Consider the following 25,733-nt stretch of genomic DNA (forward strand, 5'->3'; position numbering starts at 1 on the left):
CAGTAAGTGACACAGCTGTTAAAGTGTATGAACGATTATGTTTTCAGCTACCCTACATGATAAGTCATTTGAGTGTTAAGCCTAATGAACGCTTACAGCTCTACTTTCTCAGTAAAGAATCTTTATATATGTATCAATCTGTTCACATACTGTTTTTGTCCATCCCGTGGCAAATAATTTTGACAATGACTTGTAAAACTCCTCTAAACAAGTACAAGAAGCAGTAATTATCAACAAACATAGCTGCAGGCTGACTGCTTGTTGCATTTAGAATGTCTATGTTATTTTATTAAAGTAGGCTATAATAAACCCTTTAAGCTGAATGACTCCATTACCCATTGATGCTCAAGGCAATAAGAGATGCATAAAAAGATGTGAAACCTGTTTATGCCTTTTTTGGTGACTGGAAACCAAATTAACTAGACGCTGCAGATCAAAATTGTTCATAATATAACCAGACATTAGTTTAGAAATGTAATTGTTGAACTGTCCACATTTTTTCTATGTCTTTATGTCTAATGGGAAGAACAATCTTTGACACTGGTCTAGTATTAGGCAAGATCGCTGATGTCGGCAGTCAGGGAAAGAAGCTATAATGTAAGTTAATAGGGAAATTGTTCAACTTGTATTTACATTTACAAAAGTGCTTGTTTTGCCATTGTGCCAAGTGTCTGACAACATTATGGAAAGGATTTCTAAGGAGGTTGACCTTTTTGTTAAAGAAAATTGCATTAGCTAAACCCACCAGACTCCCTGTAAATAAACATTAATTTTAGCATCATAAAATACACTTCATTTAAAGTCGACAAAAACAATACAAAGCTATGAAAAGCAGTTTTGGGTCGTCTTTCCACCTTTCCAACCATCCCAACCATCACGACTCTAGTTTCATTTAAAATAAACACATAGTTTGGGGATTAGTATGTGAAAATATGTTGGCTCTGTGCGTTAAAAGAACTGTAGTTTAAAATGGAGTCTGGTGGGTTTAGTGCTTTTGGTTTGGTGCTGTTTTTGGTTAAACACAAAGGTCTCAAAGAGGTTTTAAAACAAACTATCTCTGTAGGGATCCTTTTCATTATGTTGTCAGACCATAGGGTTACATTGAAGCCCGTTTTGTGGCTGCCGGTTACAGCGTTCAAGCTTCAAGCTTAATATTGGACCAATTTCAAAAAATTGTTGTTACTATCAGTCATTTACACACAAAAACATAGGATAATAGGATCCCGTTGATACAGATGTAAAATGTCATTTATATCAGGAATGCATCTTTTAATCTTAAAACATCAAACATAAAAGATAATGTAGGTGCAAAAAAAATGCACATAATATTCAGTTTTTTGCCCTTATTCCAAAAAAGACAATATATTGACTGAACTGTTTATGGCTAATGAAAGTGAATATTCCACTAATATTCCCGTTTACATATAGCCGTGCAAAATTTGATTTGTTTCAAAGTTTACCAGCGGTGGCAGACTTGCTATGCCGTGCAAACACAGCGTTCCTCCTTCATTCTTTCAACCAGCATCTTGAAAAGGTCTGCGTAGCGATGTGTGCGCATATCCAAAAACCTGTTGATAATGTTTGAAAGTAGCTGTTGCCTGATTTTCCAGTGAACAGCTGATTAATATTTGGCAGTGCATGCTTAAGTAATTAGATAGAGGTATTATACTTGTATTTATGTTTTTACTGCTAACTTACTCCTCCTTCTTACTAATAGGGTGTAGCTGGTGATAAAGGATCGAAGGGAGAAATGGTGAGTATAGTAATCTGTCTTATTTATACATTGCCATTGCTATTCTCAAACCTTTTGGTTAGCAGCTGCCGGGAACACATGCTGGGGAACAGAGAAAAAGTGTGTTTGTTGGTTTAAATGTACCAAGCGTCACAATCATAATGCTCTACTGTGTTTACCGCATGTCTTTGGAACTAAAAGCCTGCTGTACAGCCATGCTTGCCTTGTGTGTAATTTTTCCATTGGGCCCTTTTAATAGGATTTGGTTCTGATGTGTGTGATGTTATGAAAGCCACTATAGTGTGTCTTGAGAGCCAAGGCTTTGACCACAGAGTGCTGATGCACACAGCTGGATAATCCTATAAGCAGCCATATCTGCCTGGATAAAGCTGGGATTCAGCCAAGTGGTGTGAGAGAGGCTCCAGGTGAGAAATGATTGACATAAAAGTTTTGTCCTTTTCTATTTTACAGGGTATGGTTGGTCCCAGAGGAGATACAGGCCCTGCTGGCCTCCCTGGACCCCCAGTGAGTTCTGCCAATGTTCCACATAATAGCCTTCTCAGTGCCAGATTTAACCTCTTTCCCTATCAACTTGCTCACCTCTCTTTGCTACCTCCAGGGACCCCCTGCCACAATGATTGAGCCCCTGCCTATCAGGGAGGGCAGGCGGAAGAGACGAAGGAACTCTGACCGCGCAGGAGGAGCAGCCCCATCCAGAGAAAAGGAGGAGGATCTGGATGTGGAGGAGTTCCTCCAGGGAGATCAGCCTCTAGAGGACGCTGAGGGAATGGAAGAAGTTTTTGCCACCCTGTCTTCAATGAAAACAGAAGTGGAGGTGATGAGGAGGCCCCTAGGAACCTTTGAGAGCCCTGCCCGGACCTGCAAAGAGCTCATGATGGTCCAGCATGACTACAAAGATGGTTAGCAAAGACATTGCTTCATAATTGATGCCTTAATATTTGAAAAAAAGTTTTATTCAGGAAAAACTAGAACACATTTCAAACATGCACACATCCTTTAGCATACACCCTTACAAAGTCCTCAAAATCCGCTTTATTGTTTCCCAGCTGCATGCTATCATGTTATTTTCCTCGATGTGCTCATTATATCAACATCTGGTGCTTGATTGATGTCCTTTCTTTGTGCATTTTGCAGGAGACTACTGGATTGATCCTAACCAGGGCTGTCACAGAGACTCCATCAAGGTCTACTGTAACTTCACAGCTGATGGAGAGACATGTCTCTACCCTGACAAGAGGATTGAGAATGTAAGTCTCCAATCTCTTGCTGTCAGCCTTTACAAAGCCGACCTCGTAATATTACATCAGAGCACAAATCACCCCCTATATCCCTTAAGCCTCAAATTTTACTCATTGTCATTTCTCTCTCTCTCTCTATCTCTCTCTCTCTCTCTCTCTCTCTCTCTCTCTCTGTAGGTGAAATTGGCAGCATGGAACAAAGAGAAGCCAGGAAGCTGGTACAGCCAATACAGGAAAGGCAAGCAGGTAAAAAAACAATAAATACTACAACCATTAATCTCAGCTGGCTCCAAATGCCAGGCAGTCTATTTCAGCTGAATTACTCTTCCTAATTGAGAGTGTTTGAATGATATTCATGCATATGATTGAGGAGCAAGCACTTGTACGAGTGTGTTCACATGATTGTGTTGGCGTGTGTGTCTGTGTGTGTGTGTGTGTGTGTGTGTGTGTGTGTGTGCGTGCATTCATGCGTTTGTGTGTGTGTGTGTATGCGTGCATGTGTGTTTTGATCCATGTGCACACAATTTCATGTGAAAGCTTTGAGTTTATTTGTATATTTGCACATTGAATATTTTGGTATCAATTTATTAGTCCATGTGCAATGAGAAATCTGATTTAATATTGCCAGCAGTTGATTTCAACCGTCTGGATGACTCACACAGAGCCATTGCCAGCTGTGACTAGCATTCAGGGCAGCATTCTCAATGCACTGGCCATTCATGTGCACCTGATCAGAGGTCTCATAACCCTCTCAGATAATCACAGAGCTGCTAGCACAATTGCAATTCACTGACTTAATTTTCTTACTTCCCACTTTACTTTCCCTGTCTGTATTGATTCCGAAAAGAAGTAACTTTTTCACCCTCGCTTACAAAAACTCCTTCATCAGGACTCGCTTGTAATTTCATGATGTAAATAAAATTAGAACTGATATTTGTCTGAAACAGATTATAGTCTCAAACATGTTTTTCCTTTTTGTGTAATATACGGTTAAAACTGTTTTAAGGATATGTCTATAGTGCATATAACATTTCTCTGCCTATGTAGAACACCAATTCATGTGTCTCTGTGTCATCCAGTTCTCCTACAGTGACAGCGATGGGAACCCTGTGCACGTAGTTCAGCTGACCTTCCTCAAACTACTGAGTGCCACAGCCAAGCAGAGCTTCACCTATACCTGTCAGAACTCAGCAGGCTGGTTTGACAGTACATCACGCTCCTACCAGCTTGCCCTCCGCTTCCGGGGCAGCAATGACGAGGAGCTGACACAAGCCAAAAGCCCCTTCATCAGTGCAGTGCATGATGGATGCCAGGTCAGTGCAGGGGGAAAAAGGGAAGCGACTAACTGGACGAATAAGAATTAACCTTAATGAAACTAATGTGCGTATCAGTTGTGTTGCTGTGCTAGCCATCAAATCACTGACTTGAATAGGGATTTGGGCCAGAAAGTGTGTGTGTGTGGGGAGGGGGGGGGGTTTAGTTAGTCATATTAAGCCAAGCAAATTCTAATAATGACTTTCATTTTTCTCTTTCAGTTCCGCAAAGGTCAGGAAAGGACTGTTCTAGAGATTGACTCCCCCTCTGCAGAGCTGCTTCCTATTATAAATGTGGCTCCAGCAGATTTTGGCAACAGCAACCAGAAGTTTGGATTCCAAGTTGGACGAGTATGCTTCAATGGTTAAAATCTTGCCAAAAAAACAACAAACAGACCTGCACAGCAAGTTTCTAGTAAAAGAAATTGGACTTTTGCCACTGCCCCAAGCAATATTTATTATCTTATGTTCCTGTATGTGGTGGGTTTGTTGTATATTATTCAAGACTCTTCAGCAGCCAATGAAATAGCTTCTTTGGCTTTACAACAATAAGAAGAATGGCAAAAAAGAGGACAGGTACCAGTGGGAACAAAGCACATTTACCAAAGGGAAATATTCCTATTAGACATATTTAAATTTTAAGTTTTCTTCTTTTTCTCTCACACTGTTTGAGTGTGTCGCAGTTGATCCTCTAGAATTATGAGGACTGCACCACTTGACGATGACCACTACTAAACAAGACACATCTGTCCAATGATGATTATGATACCAGAAAGGAACAGTCTGTCATTCTGTGGTATGGGTCTTTTCAGACCTTGGATGAATTAGTTGTTCCCTGATGTTTTACAAAGACTACAGCGATACGTTGTCATACTCATTTGCATGCTCAGATTTCACTTTAATGACAATTGCATAGCAGTTGTGAACTAGCCTAGCATATCAATTCCACACAAGAACCGTCATTAATTTCCTTTAATTCCTGTGTGCAGGAATAATAAATTGTCCTTTATATCCTTCAACTGCAGTTTTCTCAGTGAATTACCTTGATTAGTATTCATTTAATTAATAGGCATAGCTAGTTATTGAACCCAAAACTTACTTGAACGGATAAAGTTGTGTCTTTTATTGGACTGTTCTCCCTCCATGGGGCTGATAATAAGCTTTATGAGCCCACCAAGTTCCCAAGGACTACAGTACTTTATATGTCCGACTAACGTCCATCCTACTGTGCTATAGACTTACTATGGCATGCCTCAGCAACTAGGTTGGGGATATTTCAGGGCGAGAAATAAGAGCATGCTGGTTAAAGTGTTCTCTAGTCTTACGGTAACTGCAACTCTTTATACCAAGAGAAATTTGATGATTCTCTCGAGAGCATTTTATAACTGCTGACATAACCGTTTTTTTATGTTTTTGCCCCATTCAGAGTTTTTTGTTTTCTATGTTTTGTTCATATGTTGAAATTTGACTATTGAATATGTTTCTGCATGTTCCTTTGACATGATTTGCTCTTCGGTGCTAAAGATGATCCTGTTATTTTTGTGTCAATGTGTTTGTGTGTCTTTGTGGGCAGGATTATAGGGCTAAAGAGGGAGAGTGTTACTGCTCTTTCAGCAGCAAAAAACACCCTCAGAGGCTGGGCACTAGTCTACTGTGTTTTTTTGCACATCTTCTGGCTGATTGTGCCAATTTCACAGGGCCAGTGAAAGGAGGTTAGTGACACTTCAGAGCAATGTGGTTGATAACTTTGAAGGCAAAATTGATTTTAAACCGAATTTATATTGCGCCATTTCACTGATATTAGGTAGATAAGCCAGTATCTAAGAATACAAACAACTACTTAAATTAGACATTACAGCATCAGAACTGGAGTTAATGGTGTCGTATAATCCACTTAATAAATTTCTTTCAAATCATCTTTGAAAATTGTAGAGCTTTGAACCAGAAAGTGTCATCACAACCCTGTGTCATTATAAAGCCATGTTATTCCATTATTCACTGTCTGTGGAGCAGCTCCAGGATTTGTTTTTAGATGACATTATTACTACAGCTGTGAAATATTACAAAAAGGACGTATGTATGTGAATTCCATTTTACGCATGATTTTCCCTTTAGCAAATGAAATCTTAATGCTCTGTCTACCTCCTCCGACTCAAACAGCAGACTGTGTGCCCAGCGTGTGTAATTTTGCAATTCACTCCCGCTGTTCTGTTTCACAGCATTTAAACATTCCAGTAATTAACTCCTCTCCTCCTGTCCCATCCTGCGCTGCCCTTCCTGTGTATATTGTTTGTTGTACTAATTTTACATACTGTACAGTTATTCTGAGGACTTTATGAGCAGTAATCTGCCGCCTGAATGAAAAACAAGTGTATTTGTCAAAAATGGATGTGCGAATAAAAACATACAAGAAATTATTCTGTTATCTTTTTCCCTCTCCAGACCCGACTGGCGGGTTAGAACAATAGCCATGAGGACATGTGGCTGTCTGCAATGTCCAGTCAGAGTGTAATACACAAGCACGGCTATTCATTACCAGCTTGTTGTGCAACATTCCCTCAACAAGTTTGCAATCAGCATCTCTACACAGCCAATGTAATCAACTCTGATTTGCTCCCCAGTTCATTTATTTCAATTAGCTCTGTTTCAGTCCTCAAGAGACGGAAGCAATGGAAGGATGAATGGTAAGAACAAGAGAAGAGGTCACTAATTAAATGGGATGAGGATGAGAAATGCAGCCGTGGAGATTTGGTCAGTTTGGTGAAGGTAGAGCTGTTGTGATTTGTGAGACAGGCAAAAAGAAATGGTGAAAGTCCTAATGGCTACTTGATGTTTAACCAGTGTCTGGATTTCTTCGTACCCCTCTCACATACTCTCTCTGTCTGCCTACTTATCTCTATTGCTACCACAAACACACGCAATAATTGCTTTTTGCTCCAATCGGGCAGACTTGTACACGTGCACATGCACACTTAAAAGCCTATTCTCTCGCACAAGTACAAGGCACTCATCCCCTTTGGGGCCCACTGTTCAAGGTTAGCGTCAATGGCAGAATAAAGGTTACAATGTTATTTTTTCTCTCCTTTCTGCTCCCTTCCACTCAATTGAATTTTAACCGCTATAAGATCTTGACCAGGAAAGGTCATCTGTTGCCACTAACTCAGAATAATGATCAAGAGCAGTGTGACTGTCCATATGGTATTTCCAGGGCACTATGCCCTTTTCCCTTGCTTACATCACTTTCTACCTTCCAGTGCCCTCCATTCCTGTGACATCTCCAAAGTCTTGTATTTCTTTTGCTGAGTGCTGAACCTTTGGCACTACAGTGCTTTAAAACTATTTCCTCTTTTGACAGCAAAACATCTTCATCACTAATATACACAAATAAACTCCCAGAACTGAGTTGTCAAACATGACAATTGTTTGGAAACCATTGATACACAGTCTCTCCATTGCACAGAGACAAACCAGCTTGAACAAAGCACTGAGAAGAGCTCTTCATCCAGCTGATCCCGGAGCTCAGCTAAGTCTGTGGCAATCCCATGGAAATCCATTTCTGCATGAGGAAAATTAGTATTTTATGCTCACAAATGTAAACAACAAATATACAACAACGCTGAAAGGTGTGGATGAGTGAAGGTTTCTAGAGTCTTTGTCAAATCCCTGTGGCTAAAAAATTAAACAATCAAAAAGTATACGTTTTAAAAATTATTTCTTTCAGATGTCCCAGTTTAATGTCACCGATTAACAAAAATTACAACACTGCATGTTAGTTCTTGAGATGATACACGAAGCTTGTCTTTCTTGTTGAAAAATTGTAATTTTGTGTACCATAAGCTGCCCAAAAAAAATACTGTTTCCAAGTAAGATGTCCTATTTATTTTATGATTTTAATTTAACAGATGGTTTTGACTTTTTCATTTCATGTCAGTGAAGCTTACACAAGTAGATTTTTGTAACTTAATTCAAAGGATTGCTGAACGCTGTATTATTGATTGGGAGCATGATCTCTGGAAGACACCAGCCCTGCAGTGCTCTGTCTTCTAATGCAGTCTGGACAGAATTGTTATCTTATAATAATATCTTTGTAGTATCTCTACTGTTGTATCTAGAGGATAACACAGCAAACCTGATGCACTCTGATCCACAAACAATATCTACAATATATGTATATATACATTATAATACATTATTATATATTAGTCTATTTCTCCAAATGATTTTTATATGCGACCAGAAGTCTTTTAATCCCATGTGGGATGGGCCAAATGTTTGGCATGACACAAAAATAAAATTAAACTTAACTAATATGTAGAATATCTTGTAAGCTTTACTGTACAGATGTGTACTTTTGTGCTAAGCTCCCGGCCAACTCTGCATTGCCGTTTACTGCTGTTCCATTAAGGTTTTGTGCAGAGCTGTGGGTCTATAGTTGGCACTGATGAGCTACTTTTAGGCCCAGGAGTGCATCAGTATAACCCACAGGCAGTAGGATCCTAGTTGTTGCATATTAGAAACAAGACTGTCTCTCTTATTCCATCTCTCTTAACTCTGTTCTCTCCCTCTCTCTCTCTCTGGCTCCTTCTTTCTCTTTTCACATCTCTGTCTCATTATTCTGGAGTGAAAAATGTTCAAGACATTTCTTTGTTGTTTGTTGGACTGTCTATTCTCCCTTATACACTCTGCCTAGCTGCCAATGCCCTCAGCTCCTCTCCTGTGACATTGATTCTAACTAAGCTTAAAGTGTCACAAAGTCACACTGAGAAATGAACAAATTAAACAGACGATAATTAAAGAGAAAAACATCTAATATCTACATTTCCCAGTAGACATAGACACTCCCTTGGTCTCATCACATCCACCCAAATCCGCATGTTGTGTCACAGTAGATAACAGCAGACATTATTTTCCACGCCGCTGATGTGTGTATCAGTGTGCATGCTGTTCTCAGTTTAGCATCTTGTACTGTAAGGGATGCAGAATAACTTGTGCTGAATGTGCTCCTTGATGTGTAGGCCTGTAGATGTGTCTGCGTGGCAATGTCAAGTCATAAGCACTTGTGGCTAAGCAGGGGTACTCTTATTAGTGTGCATACGACGCCTCTCCTGCCAGGTCCCATCCACTGCTCCTTTATCTCAGGAAGGGTGGGGGGGGGGGATCCTTTCCCCAGATGCTTTTTCCATCAAAAGCGCTTATCGACAAAGCCAACATTAGTAAAGCGGTTTGAAAAAATGACTTAAAGGCGAGGGAGGGCAATGGAAATCCCTGGGCGAGTGGACACAGAGTGCAGTGACGATTTGGAAGCCCAAGGCCCTATGCGTCTGAAAGAGTGTCAGATAATTATCTGGCAGACAGAGAGCCCAATTTCAAACGCACAGCTTGAGAAAACCCCATTGTTTTCAACACACACACAAACAAACAAACACAAACACACACACACACACACAACTCCTCAATTGCGGCTCTGCTGCAGCTCTCAGCGTCCACAGCCACAACTACTACTTGTCGTGCTATCCTCACTTTACTTATTCCCCAGTAAAAGGAGGCCTGAGTTTTCTGCAAGCTCCCCAAGACAGGCAAAGTAATCACTGGTGTCTTATTTACCACAGTGGTAGAGGGACACTGAGAGAAATTAATGCATGATGAGAATGAGAGAGCAGGACGGTAGAGAAAGAGAGCTAGTCATTCACTTGACAGGCCTGTGTTGTATGAATCACTCAGGCCAATATAAAAATGCACAACTGTTCATGAATCCACGGCACAGTGTTAATGAACAAACTTGATCAGGAAAACCAGAGGAATATTCGCAGGGGATCTGTGTTCGGCTTTGTGTGTGTGTCTCTGATTTGATCTTGAATGAGATTAAGCGAGGGAGAGTGGTAACTGAATGAACCCATCTCTCAATAGAGATGATTTTTTCCCATAAATCAGTTGAGGCGAAGGAAAGAGTGTGAGAAAGACAGAGACTGAGTGATTTAGCTGTTGGAGTACACTGGCTCAGACCTCAGTAGAAAAGCCGGGGAAACTAATCGTTTTCATTCATCTCGACGAGTCTAGCTGCTCTTGTCTGCGGTCCTGAATGTTAAGAAATCCTCATCTTCTGTCTCACTCCATCACCGTACCACCCCCCTTTTTTCCACTGTCCCTCCCCTTTTCTTCTCTCTACCTCTGTGAATGATCAATGCACCCCAATTCCTGTAGCGGCACTGACACAGTTGTTTTTCTATCAGAGAGAATCAGATGCGGCAGCAAGTCCTGGGCACCTGGGCACTTTAAACATAAATCTTGCAAAAGCATTGGAAGCAGAGCTCATTGTGTGACGGATCAGGAAAGACTCATTTAGTCTAACAAGAGATATAGATAAAAGGTGTGAGGGTGCTAAAGTTTCTACAGTGGTTGGAGAAGGCAATATATTTTCTGTCACTTGTATGAAACTATCAGTGTTGTGTAATCTTTGTACTTTACCAGCAAAATGGATAAGGCCTAGTAATCAATACACCTGCTGAGGGATAAAGTGCATCCCTTTCTCTCTACTTGCTGATGCAACTGGCAACCTTTGAGTTATGCTTCCATGTGTTTCACAGTAATGAGTACAATTGAGCCTGACTCTGCTGCTCTTCAATAATTCAGAACCAACCTGAGACATGGAGCAATATTCGGAATCTGCAATCGGGAATTATTCCTGCAGTCGCTCATTTATCTATGTCTGTCTTTCTCACTAACTCTGATTTCCTCTTATCCTATTTCTATTTTTGTAAAACTGTACGGTCAACAATCTCTTTATCTCACACATACACATGCAGTATACAATCACAATATGGTCACACAAAAGTGTATTGGTAGCTTTGACTTGGTTCAGTTCTCCTGGCACAGAAGAAATCAGAGCGAACTGGGAACACTGTAATCATTAATGTGTTTGTTGATCATTTTGGAATCCACACCACACCTGACAGTAGCTGTCTGTCAAGCCCTTCTCTAAAATGTAACAATTCAAATATATGCAAAAGGGTCTTAAACAGAGCATACCATGTAATGATAGAAGTGCCAGTCTCTGTTACTGATAAGCCCTCACCTGTTTTTTTGGGGTAAAGTTGATGGGTATAAAGGCAGAGAAAGCAGGCCAATATTGACATAAAGCAACTTTCATTGAGAAAAGTCTCATGTTGGTGTTTCATTTTCTTTGACTATCCCTCAAACAGTGCTGCAAAAACAGAGGTCTTTAGTTAAAACTCCAGTTCTCTATCTATTTCCTCTAGGGCACTTAAAACACCCTTTTGCATCAGATGAAAGTGCAGCCATGCACGGATTGAATGCTATGCCAAACCTAGTCTGTTTTAACCACAAAGCTTCAATTTGATTATGATTTCTATTGAAGATGCGGCTCCACTGATGCTACGTGCAATGTATGATTTTCTTTACAGTACATGTACAACTATTCATGTTGTAGAATGAATGTATGCTTATGTTAGAAAGACTGTGTGTTGATGTGTGTGCCTATATGCAGCTGCAGTGCTAATAAGAGACTAGGGTTTTCAGGTGCTGGTGCTTTGAGAGAGGAGGTGAGGTGACAGGGCTCATGAATAGTGATGGCCGACAGCTGCTCATTAACCAGGAGACTGTCTGTCAGCCAGCAGACTGGAACAGCAGCCTTTCCTCTATGTATGACAGTTGCACATAAACACACGCAAAGCATGAAAATATATACACATATACACAAGCCCATGAAGATGTGCCTACATCCAGCGCACATACACATGGTTCTTATCTCCTTCATCTGAGTCCCCTGTGCTTCCTGTGGAGCGGAGGCTGATCCTACCATTCCCCTGATAGCATGAGACGAGTGTGCCTATTAGCTATGTGCTCACGCCACTCCCCGTGGGGCAAGCCCCTCACTGAATATGGAAACACCTGCCAGATGTAAATTCTGAATGAGACCCAGTGCGAAAGGTACATAAGACTAAGGCTAAGACGGCGCCGACAGAAAAAATGTTATTCACTATTTAAATGGTTCTAAACTTATTGCTAAAGAAATGTCTGCCACCTTAATTGTCTTCCTCACTTTCCATTTGACAACCTTTAAAGAAGGTACAGTCATGCTAACACAAGGTGACCTAGATACAGTATGTATGAGCGTGGGTTTCATTACTTTTATAATTGTGTCATGTTGCTCTTCAAAATAAAACCGTTGCAAATTGCATTTAGAGAGTAACAAAAAGTCTGCAAGCCAGTAGTGGTTGCAGACTGGGAGTTCTTTGAAATCTGGATAGGAATATGATTGGTCGCACGTTTTATTAGAGGGTAATGTGTTATATCCCATTCTTCTCCATTTCAGTACAGAATCTTGTTTTCTCAATGACAAAATGCAAATTGCGGAACAACATCTAAATTGATTTGCCTTTAAATCCAAGTCCCTGCTTCTGAGTGTTGTTCTTTTTTTAGGACACTAAGGATGCATGCCTACAATCAAAGATGGCAAAGCATCCTGAGACCTCTCCGTTAAAAGCAGTACATGACACAGAAATACTCTCCACCTCCCACACAAAACCCCCGCAAGTTATTTGTCCAAAGTAACATATTGTAGCTCAAATCTGTGGCTCTGTCATATTATCACTCTCTGCAGTTCTCAGCAGTCCCAGAAGGTGACAGTTGTTGTTGATTGTTTAGAAGTCTGTTGTTTACTTGGCTCCATCACACACACTTTGTGTGAGTATGTTTGAAACTGAGCTGATGCTTGATGCGTAAAAATACAAATGTGGTGTAAAATGCTAGTCTGTTTATCACCAGACCTAGCCAAGCTTAATGGATTTGACATTGAGCATTGGTCTGGGGAGTCTGCTCTGTATTTTCTCTGCACAAGAGGTGTGACCAAGGGGCATAGTTCACATGACTCTGTACGCAATTGGATAGTCTTTCAACCAATCAGATCAACGATCTGGGTGACGTAGAAGCGACAGCGGCATCAACATGTTTGCTGCGCTTTGGTGGCGTTAGGTGGCCGCTATGTTGAAGGTAAACACGAAGCTGCTTGGTCGCTTTTCTGTCGCCATTGTGTTAAACCTGCCAATGGCGCGGCAGTGAGATAAGCCAGTGTATGATTGGTTCCCACAAAATTGTGAACTGAAGCAGGACAATTAAAGGTTTCCAGGTTTAGGTTTCCAGACCGAGCTGCAGGGCGAAATCAAATCGCGCGGCGTGGGCGGTGTTTACCCAGTCTAGTGAAATGCGTTAATTTCATGTGGTTTCATCTACTTCCATTTTGAACTTATTTTATTGGCATTGTCAACCAAGACTCAGGAACTCAAGAAGCATCAAACGCTACCTTTCTCAGTAGCAAGGTGGATTGAGTATCTCCAAATTGCAGCCAAATAAACTACCTGTGTGTGTGTGTGTTTTGCGCACTAAACAGCACAGCACTGACAATTGGCTTCAATCAATTAATATAGAAGCTACCAGTTTTATCCAATACAGAAACGTGCCAACCGCATATTTGAATTAAAGTAGTAGTAGTATACTACCATTGAATATAAAGGCACCTTGTAATCTGAAATAGCAGCTAGTGCTTCTGATACCTCTGAAAAACACCTCACTTTTAAAAGTGACAAGGCGGATGCCTGGATAGCTCACCTGGTAGAGCAGGCGCCCATATATTGAGGTGTACTCATTGACACAGTGGCAGCAGGTTGTTCCCCTTCTCTCTCCCCTTTCATGTCTTCAGCCGTCCTACATAAATAAAGGCTTAAAGTGCCCAAATAAAATCTTACAAGGGAATAAAATCTGTCAAGTGAAAGAGGCCAATATCTTTTTTTTTCAGGGCTCAAATGTCAATGATTATTGGCATTCCATCTCACAGGCGGCTTTAGAGAGAGAACTTCAATATGTTGCTCACTTTCATTTGGATATGTATGTGTCACAGTGACTGGCAACAGGATACACATTGGACTCAAATGTTAAAGCACTTGGCAGGAAGGCTTAACAGGCAGTTTACTAAGACCAATAATTAAAAAACAGGCTTTTTAAAGTCAGCAGGTGGTCCTATAAAGCAAACAAACCAGGAGGGTTGATACAGGAAAGCAGCAGGCCATAGACATGCTAGCCACTTGGTTTCAGACCGAATAAAATAATCTTATCGACTGTAGTTTTCTCTGCCAGACTATCTGGCAGAGAAAACTACAGTCAGTTTAATTTAGCCACACAGTATTTTTGCTATCATTTGCTTAATTATTACTCATAAGTAATTGATAAGTAACCAATATTATACACCTCAAAACGCAAATCTTTTCTCATATTATTCTAATTTGATTGTGACAAAGCCAATTAAATGTGAAGCTGTATCATGTTAGAGTATTTTTAACTGTTTTAATAACAACATACGCAATTTATAGAGACCAAGTTGGCAAATGAGGATTAGTGAGAAATGTAGGTGTTAACAAATGAATGTTGGTGAGTTTACCCAAACTGTTTAGTGACAAACTAGTACATGAAATACTAAGTTACTCTACCTGCTTGTCTAATCTGCAGACATGCCATGACCTGCTTAGTACACACAGCATAGTACTGTCTCCACCTCTAACAGCAGGGAATATAACTAAAATATTCATAAAGAAAATTAGCATATGATATCATCTGAAGATTTAGACTTTTTAAGCAGCCGGTAACTGCTTTCCCTGGGAGGAAAAATGGTGTTACATTAAGACTGTTTACTCTAATTTCACTTCAATGCTGTAGGTCCGTTTGAGAGCATCCATTTGAAAATCACTCTTCACTATTCTTAAAGCCAACTCCCCTTTCTTGTGAGATTCAAAGCAGAGTAACAATGAGCCAGTATGCTATAATAGACAGCAATGCATGCAGCAGCACCTCTAGTTAAAACCCTCTGATGGAATTCTCCCTTTGTCTGTAATCGATTGAGAGAGAAAGGCATCCACCGTGTAATTGTAGCCTCATTTGATCTCAAATAAACCATGCTGTCCTACACAAGGGAGCAACCAGCGCAAGCATAAGCTGGAAACACCTTCATTACACCAAACACACACTCCAGCATACTTACTTCACACACTTAGTCCTTGGCCTGACTCTTTTACACAACACACACACACACACACACACACACACACACATCCACACACACACACAAACTCGTTTGCACGCTCCTTTTAAATTATATCGCCCTCCCTCTGCTGGTCTGTCCTTTTCTCCAATCTCGCTCTGTGTCTTGTCTTCAATCATACTTAACAAACAACTATTCTCTCTCTCTCTCTCTCTCTCTCTCTCTCTCTCGGAATGAGCCTTGGATTGATTCTAGTCACACTAGAATGCGAAATGAGCAGTCAGTCTGAATTGGCAAAGGCGTCAAATAATACAGATATGAACGTCAGAGGAATAATTGAAGAAAGTGTTTTATATGTAAAAGACAGGGGAGGATGGAGTGAAATTGAATCTTAGAGAAAATGAGGAGCGGGTTATGTCCTCGGGGACTGACTCACAATGCCTTAGCCTTGTTTGAAGAAAATAGAGGATAATTAGAGTGGTCAGTGGCTTCCACAGGGCTAAACACCGCTCAGCCTCACTCTTCCTTTATCTGTCCTTCATTCACTCTCTCTCTCTCTATTTGTTGGCCTCTTTTTTTTTAAGCATCGCTCACTCAATTGTCAGTGTATGTCTCAGTTTTCTCTCTGTGTCTTCTTCCCTTTCATCTCATCCATTGCTTTTTTACTTGTACTCTCTATGACTTGTTTTTCAGTCTCTCTTACTGCCTGCCTCCTTCCCTCCATCCCTCCCCCAGCTGGCGCAGAGCTATCAGCGGAGTTGATCAGATATTCCAGGCACATATGGACAGCACCGACGGGCATAAATCATGAGTATTTTGAAGTGCCCATGCAGGGTTTTTCAGACTGCTTGTTTAGTGAACAAGAAAAGCTCAGTGGAACCAGTGCTGTAAAAGAGGAGCGGGGTGTGGATGAATTAATTCTAAAAAAGTGCGGACCTCTTCAGTTGCTTCTCCGTCAGCTCCGCAAAATGTATAAAAGGTGGCCGCCTCATTGGGAAATCAACTCACCAGTCCTCTGCTGGCCTGGCCAGTTGAAATGTTTAAATGTAAACACAGTTGAAGATGACTATCAGCTACAACCTATGGCTACAACCCTGACTACAAAGGCTAGCAAGATCCTCTCTGCATCAGAGGGGGCACTGAGACAAGCTTGGAGGAACTGCTGGCATTCTGCTAGCCTGTGTGCAGGCTTCAGATGGGTGGCCTCCATCGGTTTCCAGCCGGAGCAGGAGCTGTGTTGTCCTTTTGCCAAGACTTGGCTGCATCCTTGAGTGCAATTCAACCGATCTGATGGCCACATTCTGCTGTGTGATGAATCATGCACAAGTTGAAGGAGCTAATGGGAGAACATTTCACTGGAATTGTACCTTGTACGATTTCATGTGAAGAATAAAAATGATAGATTAGGTAAATCCTCCTCTCCTACCTCCGGTTTCATGCCAAAAGCTCTTTCTCTCACTTTTCCTTACAACGTGTCAACCTCAGCTTCTACAGACCCCCCACCCCCCCTCTCTCTGTGGGCCTTTTCACCCTAAGTCAACTCAATATGTGTTAATGCATGTTCTAAACCCTCCCTGTCAGAGCACTGTCCAGCCTGAGAGGTAACTGATTTTAAAGGAACCGCCACTCTATCGCTCCACAGCAAAGTTGTGAGCACTTCTGTGGTCTAATCCTAGTTTCTTCTTTTTTTCCCATTACATACAGGCTAGTTTGTCGGCATGACAACAACATGTCTCTATGGCAACAGAATAGCCAGCAGCTGGATTACTGGATGTTTGGACATGTAGTATTGCCTCAAGATTTTTGCAGGTCCCTTGGTGGCAAGACAGCAATGACAATATTTCATCTCGAGTCGGAAAAAAAAACTGTTAAAACCTGCTTCATTTCCTCTTGTAGACACAGTCCAACATCAGCACCAGTACCAGATAAAGGCATTATATAGGCCTCGAGTTACTTGGTATATAATATCACATTGAGTAAAGTTTCTAAAAAAAAACAAAAACAAAATAAAATAAGTTTCAAAATTAATAAGAAATAAAGCTTCCCAATAACCTTTTATTGCTGTTTTCAAATTCCAATCAGCTGTGAGTATCATCATAAATTAAGATGATTTTGCTCAATATAAAGCTAGTCGATATTGTACAGAAATGTATTACAAGATCCATTGACGTACTCCATAAACACAGAGGCGATTCCTGGAGCTTCCCATAAGCATCTGTCTCCCTGTGTGTTGCCACAAACCGACAGGCAGCACAAATAAATCTCCTGACTCTTCTCTGTCCTTGCGCTCTCTCTCTCCCTCACACATGGCTTGTCCTTTGTCTCCCTCTCTTACTCCCAAGTTTCAGGATATTGAATGGGACCTTACCGGAGGGAGCGGGAAAAAGATAAATAAAGAGTCAGTGGCCGTGAACAGTTCTCTCATTCATCCTAACATGACGGGAAGGATAATCATCCGCCAGTCCTGAGAAAATAGTCATGTATTTCTCAGGCCACGTCCAGGAAAATGACCCCACCAATTACCTAAACCACGAGGATCCCCAGTTTCAACATGCCTCCAAACATACAAGTTTCAGTGACATTTTGATAATTTTAGAGGAAGACTGTTTAGGCACAGACAGTAGTACTTGTCATCCTTGTCATATTTTCATTAAATGGCTTATAGTTCCTGAGGAAACCACCTGTAAAACATCATCAAAACTGTAATAAAATTAGGTACAGCTGCAACCATTACAGGTACCAAACTGAAGCCTGGTGCATGCCTCCCCGACGGTGCAGCAGCAAACAGCATCATTTAAGCCGGTGCCTGCCTGTTTTCAAACTGTTCAGGATAATTATCTAAGTAGTGCACAAGGCCTCAAGTTCTCCTACACAGACCATAACACACCACATCACACCACACCTCCATCAATCAAGCCTGATTTCACTGGAATGCAATAGGGAAACAAAACTGATTGATTGTCACAAACCACTATGCACAGCAAATCGCCGCTATCTGCACACAAATACACAGCACATAGGCATGGGCGTAAAGTCATCTGTAAACACGAGCACACAGTGGGGTAAATAACTGCTGGTATCTCTTTCAGCGTCGGGAGCAGTGGCGCGAGGCTTCCCCTCAGATTTTGAAAACCCTATCTGTATCAGGAACAGAAAACCGAAAAAAGCAATTTACTTTGTCACACAGAGACATGCTTGACTTCACTGAATAATTGCACTGCAGCTCGGAAAGAGCTGTTTTACTTTTATCTAATGAAGGCCTTCAGGGGAAGGAGCATGGGTTTGTGTTTTGTATCTGTGTGTGTGTGTGTGTGTGGGCAATATACATGTCTCAGGACGTCTGTATATACTGTACATGTATATGTCAAAATATATAAGTGTGCAACTGAAAGATAAGCGGTTGAAGCATAAAGAAATCGTTCATTGCTCTGTCTCTATCTGATCCGATCCTGCCAGTTTCCCTTTGCTGCTCGCTTTCCTTCCACATCGTTTCCACTGCAATTTATTAATTCATCAAATCTGCATGTTCCCTCTGTGCTGTGTCCAGTTTCAGGTTTGAGGCAGTCCCCTGATTCAATAATGCAGAAGCAGGGTGGAGAATAAAAGCCCCTGTGCCTGCCTTCAGATACTAACTCCTGAGAAGTGCTAAGTCTACACTCTGCTGCCTGCCAACGGCCTGCCTCTGTGGAGCTTGGCAGAGGAGCTTTCTACCCCCTCCATAACTAACAGCACAGTACTAAAATGTTACCATTATGCCACTTCCCCATTGTGTTGTGACTTTATCTTTATATACTTTTACTGTTTTACAATCTGTTCAAAGGATTTTTTCTTCTTTTTACTACTTATGCAGTTTATTCATTTTAATTACTGTACATCTGTCTACCACACATACCTGTACATTGGGCTGGGTGATATAGAGTCAAATATCATGACATCGTTGACCAAATACCTCAATGTCAATATTATGACAATATCGTATGGTTGACTGTTGGTGCTTTAACAAATTGTTACTTAGATTTTTGATATTCTCCAGAAATTATTTAATGATTTAGTAGGTAAAGGTGAATAGTAGAACAGCTAGAGCAGTCTGGTAAGTTCAGAAAATGGCATCACTTTACTGTAATTCAGCCTGTAAAACCATATTAAAATATTACGATATATCCAAAATCTAATACTAGTCTCATATTGCAATATCGATACAACATTGATACATTGCCCAGCCCTACCTGTGTGTATTATAATTTTTTTATATTTCATTTTTGTTAGAGTTTATCTTTACATTTTGACTTCTGCACTATATTATGTCTCAAATTATCTTTTTTTTTTACTTTACATGATTTTCTTTTTATACACATTTAATGAGCATTGTTGAAGCATGATATCCAAGATTTCCATTGCTTCTCTGTTAGTGTTAGAATAGAGGACCAAAAGAGACAGAAGAGATGTTTGATCATTGGGCTAAGGAGAAGGCCATGGAGATGGGAAAAGTGGCAATGAAGCGAGAGAAAGCAAACATGGGGGAAGACAGAAAGCACCTTCTCTGATGACTGCTTGTGTGTTCAGGAAAAAGGTTGTGAATTGCCATAATGACTCTAAAACATTTGTTCCACTGTGGAACTGTAATTAAGCCATCAGCCACAGTTTGGAGTCTTTTACTTCATAATGAGGCTGGATGTGCGCAGTTCGTGCTCTGTGGATAAGCTGCTGTAATCACTTCTATCTGCTTAATTATGTAAAACCATTTTTTTTATCCTAGTGGTGTCTCACTCTTTATCTCTTCCTCTAACCCTCTCGGCATATGTCATGGTCTCTTCTTTTGAATATAACTGGTACTATAAAAGCACAGGGACGCGGGAGCAATGAGCACACAAGCTGGGAGATATCAACCTGAGACAGCTATGACGGCCTTTGTCCGTCCAAACGGCTGCTGGGAGATATCAAACTGATACAGCTATGCTGGGAATTGTCAAATGGCTGCTGGGAGATAAGGAACAGGGAGAACTGAGTGTTAACAAAGGGCACTATTTCAGAAAAAAGGTGAGTTATCTGTAGCTACTTTAAGAATAAGCACAAAGCTCTCACCACTCTGAAGAGCTTTTTATTACCTTTCACCACGTCCCCCTTACTATTGGCCGGAGGAACATTACAGCTCCGATGGAGGTATTGTAGAAGGCATTTTGCTCTCTCTCTCTCTCTCAAGATCATAACTTTACTTGCATACGTTTACTGAAATCCAATATGAATTTTATTATCATTAGTGGTCCTGCTTTAGTGAAAAGGAAGTGAAGATACGTGTTGCAGGTTATTTGCAAACACCTTATATCACCATGTCCTTAATGGAGACCACCCGCTAGTTCTCTTTTCCAATAGACCCACATCAGAGAGCCACACACTGCTACATGCTGCGCACACACACACACACACACACACACACACACACACACACACACACACACACACACACACACACACACACACACACACACACACACACACACACTGTTGTGGCAGTGGAGAGAGGAATATTGTGATGCTCTGTAACTTTGCATCACAGACAGGCTGCAATGGGGGAAATAAAAGTACATGAAAAAACATAAAGCTGCTGCTGTTTCAATGGAGCAGAAAAAACAGTAGAGAAAAAAATGTCAACAACAAATAGCTGCTGGTTTCTATTGCCGCAGGCGACATGGACTTTGGTTCCCTCATGTTTCTTTCCTCCCGCATTATGCATCATCTTTTCATCCAATTAAACACAAACACAGGCAACGGAGTACAACTCAGGGAGCATGTAGGACTGCTCGTTCAGCGGTAACAGACAGAGGAGGGATACAGAGGGAGACGTGTGAGGGGAAGAAGAAGGGGAGAAAGGGATGGTTTGAGATAAAGCGATGGGCAGGTGGGATTGTGTGAGTAAGTATCGGCCAGCTTAGCCTGCTTAAAAGATGGAAAATAGAGTCTGCACACTATGTAATTACACTAAGTGACGTTTCGAGCATTCAGCTCTTCTTCAGATGCTCAAAGCGTCACTTGGTAGTGAATAAATACATGTTCACGGGAGAATTATCTACAAATCTTCCGTCTTTAACATGTTCTTCTGTCCAGCACCTAGTATTTAACATCTGCAAATGTGTGACTTTTTCTTAAAAGATGGAGCACTTAGCAGACCATCTGTCTATCAGTCTCCCCTAATGGTTTGATTCTGTAAGTCTGTGGAGGGCAACGTGTCCCTGTTGTTGTATTTTGATACAGAGACAGTTCATCTAGATGAAGATTGACGATGTTTGTTGAAGTATGGCAAGGCACAGTCAAGAAGCACGGCAGGGCCTCCTCGCCAAAATTTCTAACTGAACCTAAGTTGTCCTTGGCCTGGTTGCCTCGGTTACCTGCAGGTAGTAAAGTGACACAAAAAGAGGGTGTGAAAAGCTTTGTCCATCTTCAGGCAGCCATTGAGGATTTCACACCTTTCCCTCCAGGGCACTCGGGTGAGCATTGCTATGGCAACTGAGCACTCTTGGCCTTCTGACCCAGCCTTCACACCATCACTAACTTATTATGTATTAGTCCAGATGAAAATACATGAGGCTCCTCATCTGTACAAAAGGAGATTTAGTGAGCCGTCTTGGTCTTAACACTGCTCTGACAATCAAGCCTTTAAGAATGGACATATTCATTTTAATAATTGGTTAGAAACAGAGGTCCACGTTGACCATGTTCAATGAGCTTCTGCCTGAAATCCTGTGTATTTTTTTACTTGAAGGGTAATTTTGTTCTTTTTCAACCTGTTCAAGCATTGCCTTCGGACAAGAAGTCAACTTCTAAGACCGTCAATGTTTCTAGACACTTTAAATAACAATCTGAGCTTATTAGTGCCAAAACAATCACTTTTAGTGGACAAAAATCTTACATCGGAGCTCTGTTCGGGCCGGCCCGTCACTGCATTCTTGCTCAATAGACTTACTGAACCACCATCAATATATGAGACACAAATGCTTAAAATATCTATATTTATAATGACTTTCCATTAGTTAAGTGGACAGACAGGTTGAGCAGGCAGATGAATGTGAGTTGCATCAGTCCATTTGACCATTCAAAGATAATTCACTTTTGGTACTGCTCATTGACGTGTTTCATGCCGTTCACATAGGCAAGAGTTGACTAGACATTCATTAGGAAGCATGGTGTCAGCTGTGAGATGTATACATAAGAATGTGTTGTAATATTTGCGCAAGGCTTGTCTGGTGGTTCAGATATCTGTGTTATGTTTGCAGCGGTGTCAGGGTAACACTTCTCCATCTGTGTTTTTATTGACATGTTGATGTTGATGTGTGATTGTGTGTGACATATCGCCTGCATGTGTATTAATCACAGAGTATTACATTTAAGCCAAAGGCAGAGAGCTACATCAGCTTAACATTACCCTGTGTGCCCAATGAACTCCCTAACGTGGATGCAACATACTGGATACTTTCAGGAAACATATGGTCTTTTAGTCCAATTGCATAATAACTCTGCAGTGCCTGCAGTCGCAGTAACATTACGAAGATCAATAACAACCACAATGCTCTGTTATAGGACAGACTCTACTGTTTGCAAAATGGATAGAGCAACTCATGTTTTCCAACTTCACAAAATCCAAATAGACTGTCTGTGTATGTTTGTGTGATGATCTACAATCTAGTCACTCGATGGGCCTATCCACCTGTCTAACATTTACTGTAACCACGAATAAAACACTAAGCTCCTTTTTTTTTGCCTCTGCTGTAGCGCCATTAATTCTAAGTGTGTTCTTGCTTTCCAGTTATTTGTAAAAGAATCAACTCCTGGAAATTGAAAATCTAAGTAATGATAGGCTTGGCAATGGTGGCTCAATATAAATCGTTCTATTTAAACAGCTGTGTTTCTAATGCTGAAGAACTGTACTTCTTGTCAAGCAGATTAACTGTAGGTAGTTAGAACCAAACACCCACACACAAGCACACACACAGACACACACACACACACACACACACACACACACACACACACAGATGCTGGTGGTTGTTAAATTTAGACCTAAGGCCACTTCAGTAAATGTTGTAGACATTACTTCAAATATTTTAGCAACAAACTCACAAAGAGAAACACAGAGACAAATCCCAGATTAAGCCACAAAGCATGAAATACAACCAAACCTATAAATCAATAACTAACATAAACACTGAAGCTAACCATGAGAAGATGCGGCATAAAAGAGAGAGAGACAGAGTTGATGAGTTCAGAGAAGCATAAAACGGGGTCTAGAATCTCGTTTCTAAATTGGTGATTTTAGTGCCACATTCGCCAAACACAGTGCAGTCTTGTGTGAGGTAAAAGGAACAGAGAGATAATGCCTGCCTGAGAGGACACACAGTAGCCCTAAAGATCTATTTTTTCCCTTGTCTTGGCCTTCTTGGACTGATTGGGGATTAAAAAAAAGGAGAAAAATGCTGCATCTTTGACAAATGGGTTATGCTTTGTTTGCATTTACCTCAAAAATATTCCCCCAGATCCCTCAACGCCCCAGGTCTCTAGACTGTAACTGTACAGGAGGAGGGAGGAGTCTGTTAGTAGTGTGTATCGTCAACATGAACATTAAACACACTGGCACTCTGACCCCATGCAATGACTCAACATCACTTTTACTCACCCAGGCAGCCTTGGGCATCTCTATTAATCTCAGCCTCGTGCTCTCCTGTATGTATCTGAGCTGAGGCACCATCCAGGATGGTTTACAATCTGTACACGGTAAAATACAATAACTGGTGAAAACAACAGCACAGGAAGGCAGGAGTAATTCCTATATTCTAGTTTCTTTAGTTCTTATACACCACTGTTTCCTTGCTCCCCCTCCGGTTCTCATTTAACCTCTTTGTGGGTTTTTTCTGCTGGTAAAATAAGAGGGTGTGCACTATACCACTGAGAGCAGCAGCAGGGTTGGAGAAAGTCAACCCTCTGCTGAACCATACAGGGGCTGGAAGGCACAAGCCATCCCACTGCCTGATCTAAAATCTTCTCTGAATGTGTTATGAACTAATACCACTGTATGTTCTAGGGGCGCTTTCACATATGTAGTTAGCTAGACTCGACTGCGATTGGGCGGGTAAAGTTGCAACTTTGTTGCATTTTTTCATTGGGTTCAGTTTGTTAACCATGGGAGGTTCACAGATTTGTGGTTTAATCTGGAGAAAAAGCTCCGGATAACAATTCAACTCTGTTTTATAGAATGCAACAAACATCAAACAAAATGCAACTAAAACTTTTGATTTAGAAAATCCTGCAAACACCCTTGCACACTAAGATTATCTTTAACTTTATCTAATGGTCGGCTTGACCTGCTGTGCATGATGTGATAAATTATCCCTCTCCAAATTTTCACACCCTTTGGCTTGGTATTTCCCCAATTTTCCATACTTGCTTATGTTGATGTTCCCCTAGAGAGGGCTGTTATGTGGCTAGATGCTATTTCCAAATTATTGGTTTGGTGTCCTCATTACTATCCATTAACTTGTTGATGTTCACTATCCCCTGGATCTGCTGTTGGTTAGCTGAGATCAGCTGAGGATGTCTGAGACCAATTTGAGGGTGTCTGTGCACAATTAAAACCCTCTGTATTATAAACGTATTTGTCAAAACGCACCATATATTGGAAACAAATGCCATACAGTTGAAACGGTTCCTTGTCCCTTGAAAGAATATCCGATGGGACACGTCCTGGTCATAGAAATAATTGAAGGAAAATGGAGTGTGAGAGCTGGACACCCTCTTTCCAGCAAACGTGTTTTTCATGTTTTGTGGTTTCAGCTTTCTTGACGTGGGTAAGTCATTACAGGTGATTCACCACAGGTGACAAGTTGCGCATTTACCTATCTTTTTCATTCCCAATTCAGGTTGTTACAAACACAGCCTGCCAAAATAAATCAGGGGCATCACAGGCCCACACTATCCAATCATTGTGACACATATTCTGAAATAAACGTACAGAGGCTTTGTGCACACCCAATTACAATCTCACCTGTCCTGGAAATTACTTATTAGAATGCCTAACCATCATTTAATTATCTGTGTTTCTAAAGACATTCATTATCTCTATTGTAACTGGGCTTAGAATAATCTTTATCATTTCCCTAAACCCCAGAGGATCCCTCTATCCCTGTATTTTGGCATCTTCTAATTGGATATGTGTCAGCGCTAAATTAATGGCATTAATGTGGGTTTGACATTCACTATCTCAATCTTTTACAATGCACTATCACTCCCCATCGGGCTTATAAGCAGGAAGACATTATCTATGCTAAATGTCAGCTCTTTCTTGAGGTATCTGTCATTGTAGTGGCAACATTTTGTGCAGCAAAAAGATCTCTCTC

At 41.0% G+C, this 25,733-nt stretch overlaps 1 protein-coding gene across 1 annotated transcript in view; it reads left to right on the forward strand.

The window, feature by feature from the left end:
• Window positions 1-6,719, forward strand: part of col5a3a (collagen, type V, alpha 3a) — a 49,551-nt gene extending 42,832 nt beyond the window's left edge. The window contains exons 60-66 of the mRNA XM_034894429.1: window positions 1,718-1,753; window positions 2,204-2,257; window positions 2,352-2,652; window positions 2,888-3,000; window positions 3,169-3,237; window positions 4,071-4,304; window positions 4,527-6,719. Of these exons, the coding sequence (XP_034750320.1) occupies window positions 1,718-1,753; window positions 2,204-2,257; window positions 2,352-2,652; window positions 2,888-3,000; window positions 3,169-3,237; window positions 4,071-4,304; window positions 4,527-4,673 (954 nt within the window). The 3' untranslated portion in view covers window positions 4,674-6,719. The remainder of the gene's footprint in view (window positions 1-1,717; window positions 1,754-2,203; window positions 2,258-2,351; window positions 2,653-2,887; window positions 3,001-3,168; window positions 3,238-4,070; window positions 4,305-4,526) is intronic.
• Window positions 6,720-25,733: the final 19,014 nt, after the last annotated feature.

Source organism: Etheostoma cragini, chromosome 15, assembly GCF_013103735.1.
Source record: "Etheostoma cragini isolate CJK2018 chromosome 15, CSU_Ecrag_1.0, whole genome shotgun sequence".
NCBI classification, from domain to species: domain Eukaryota; kingdom Metazoa; phylum Chordata; class Actinopteri; order Perciformes; family Percidae; genus Etheostoma; species Etheostoma cragini.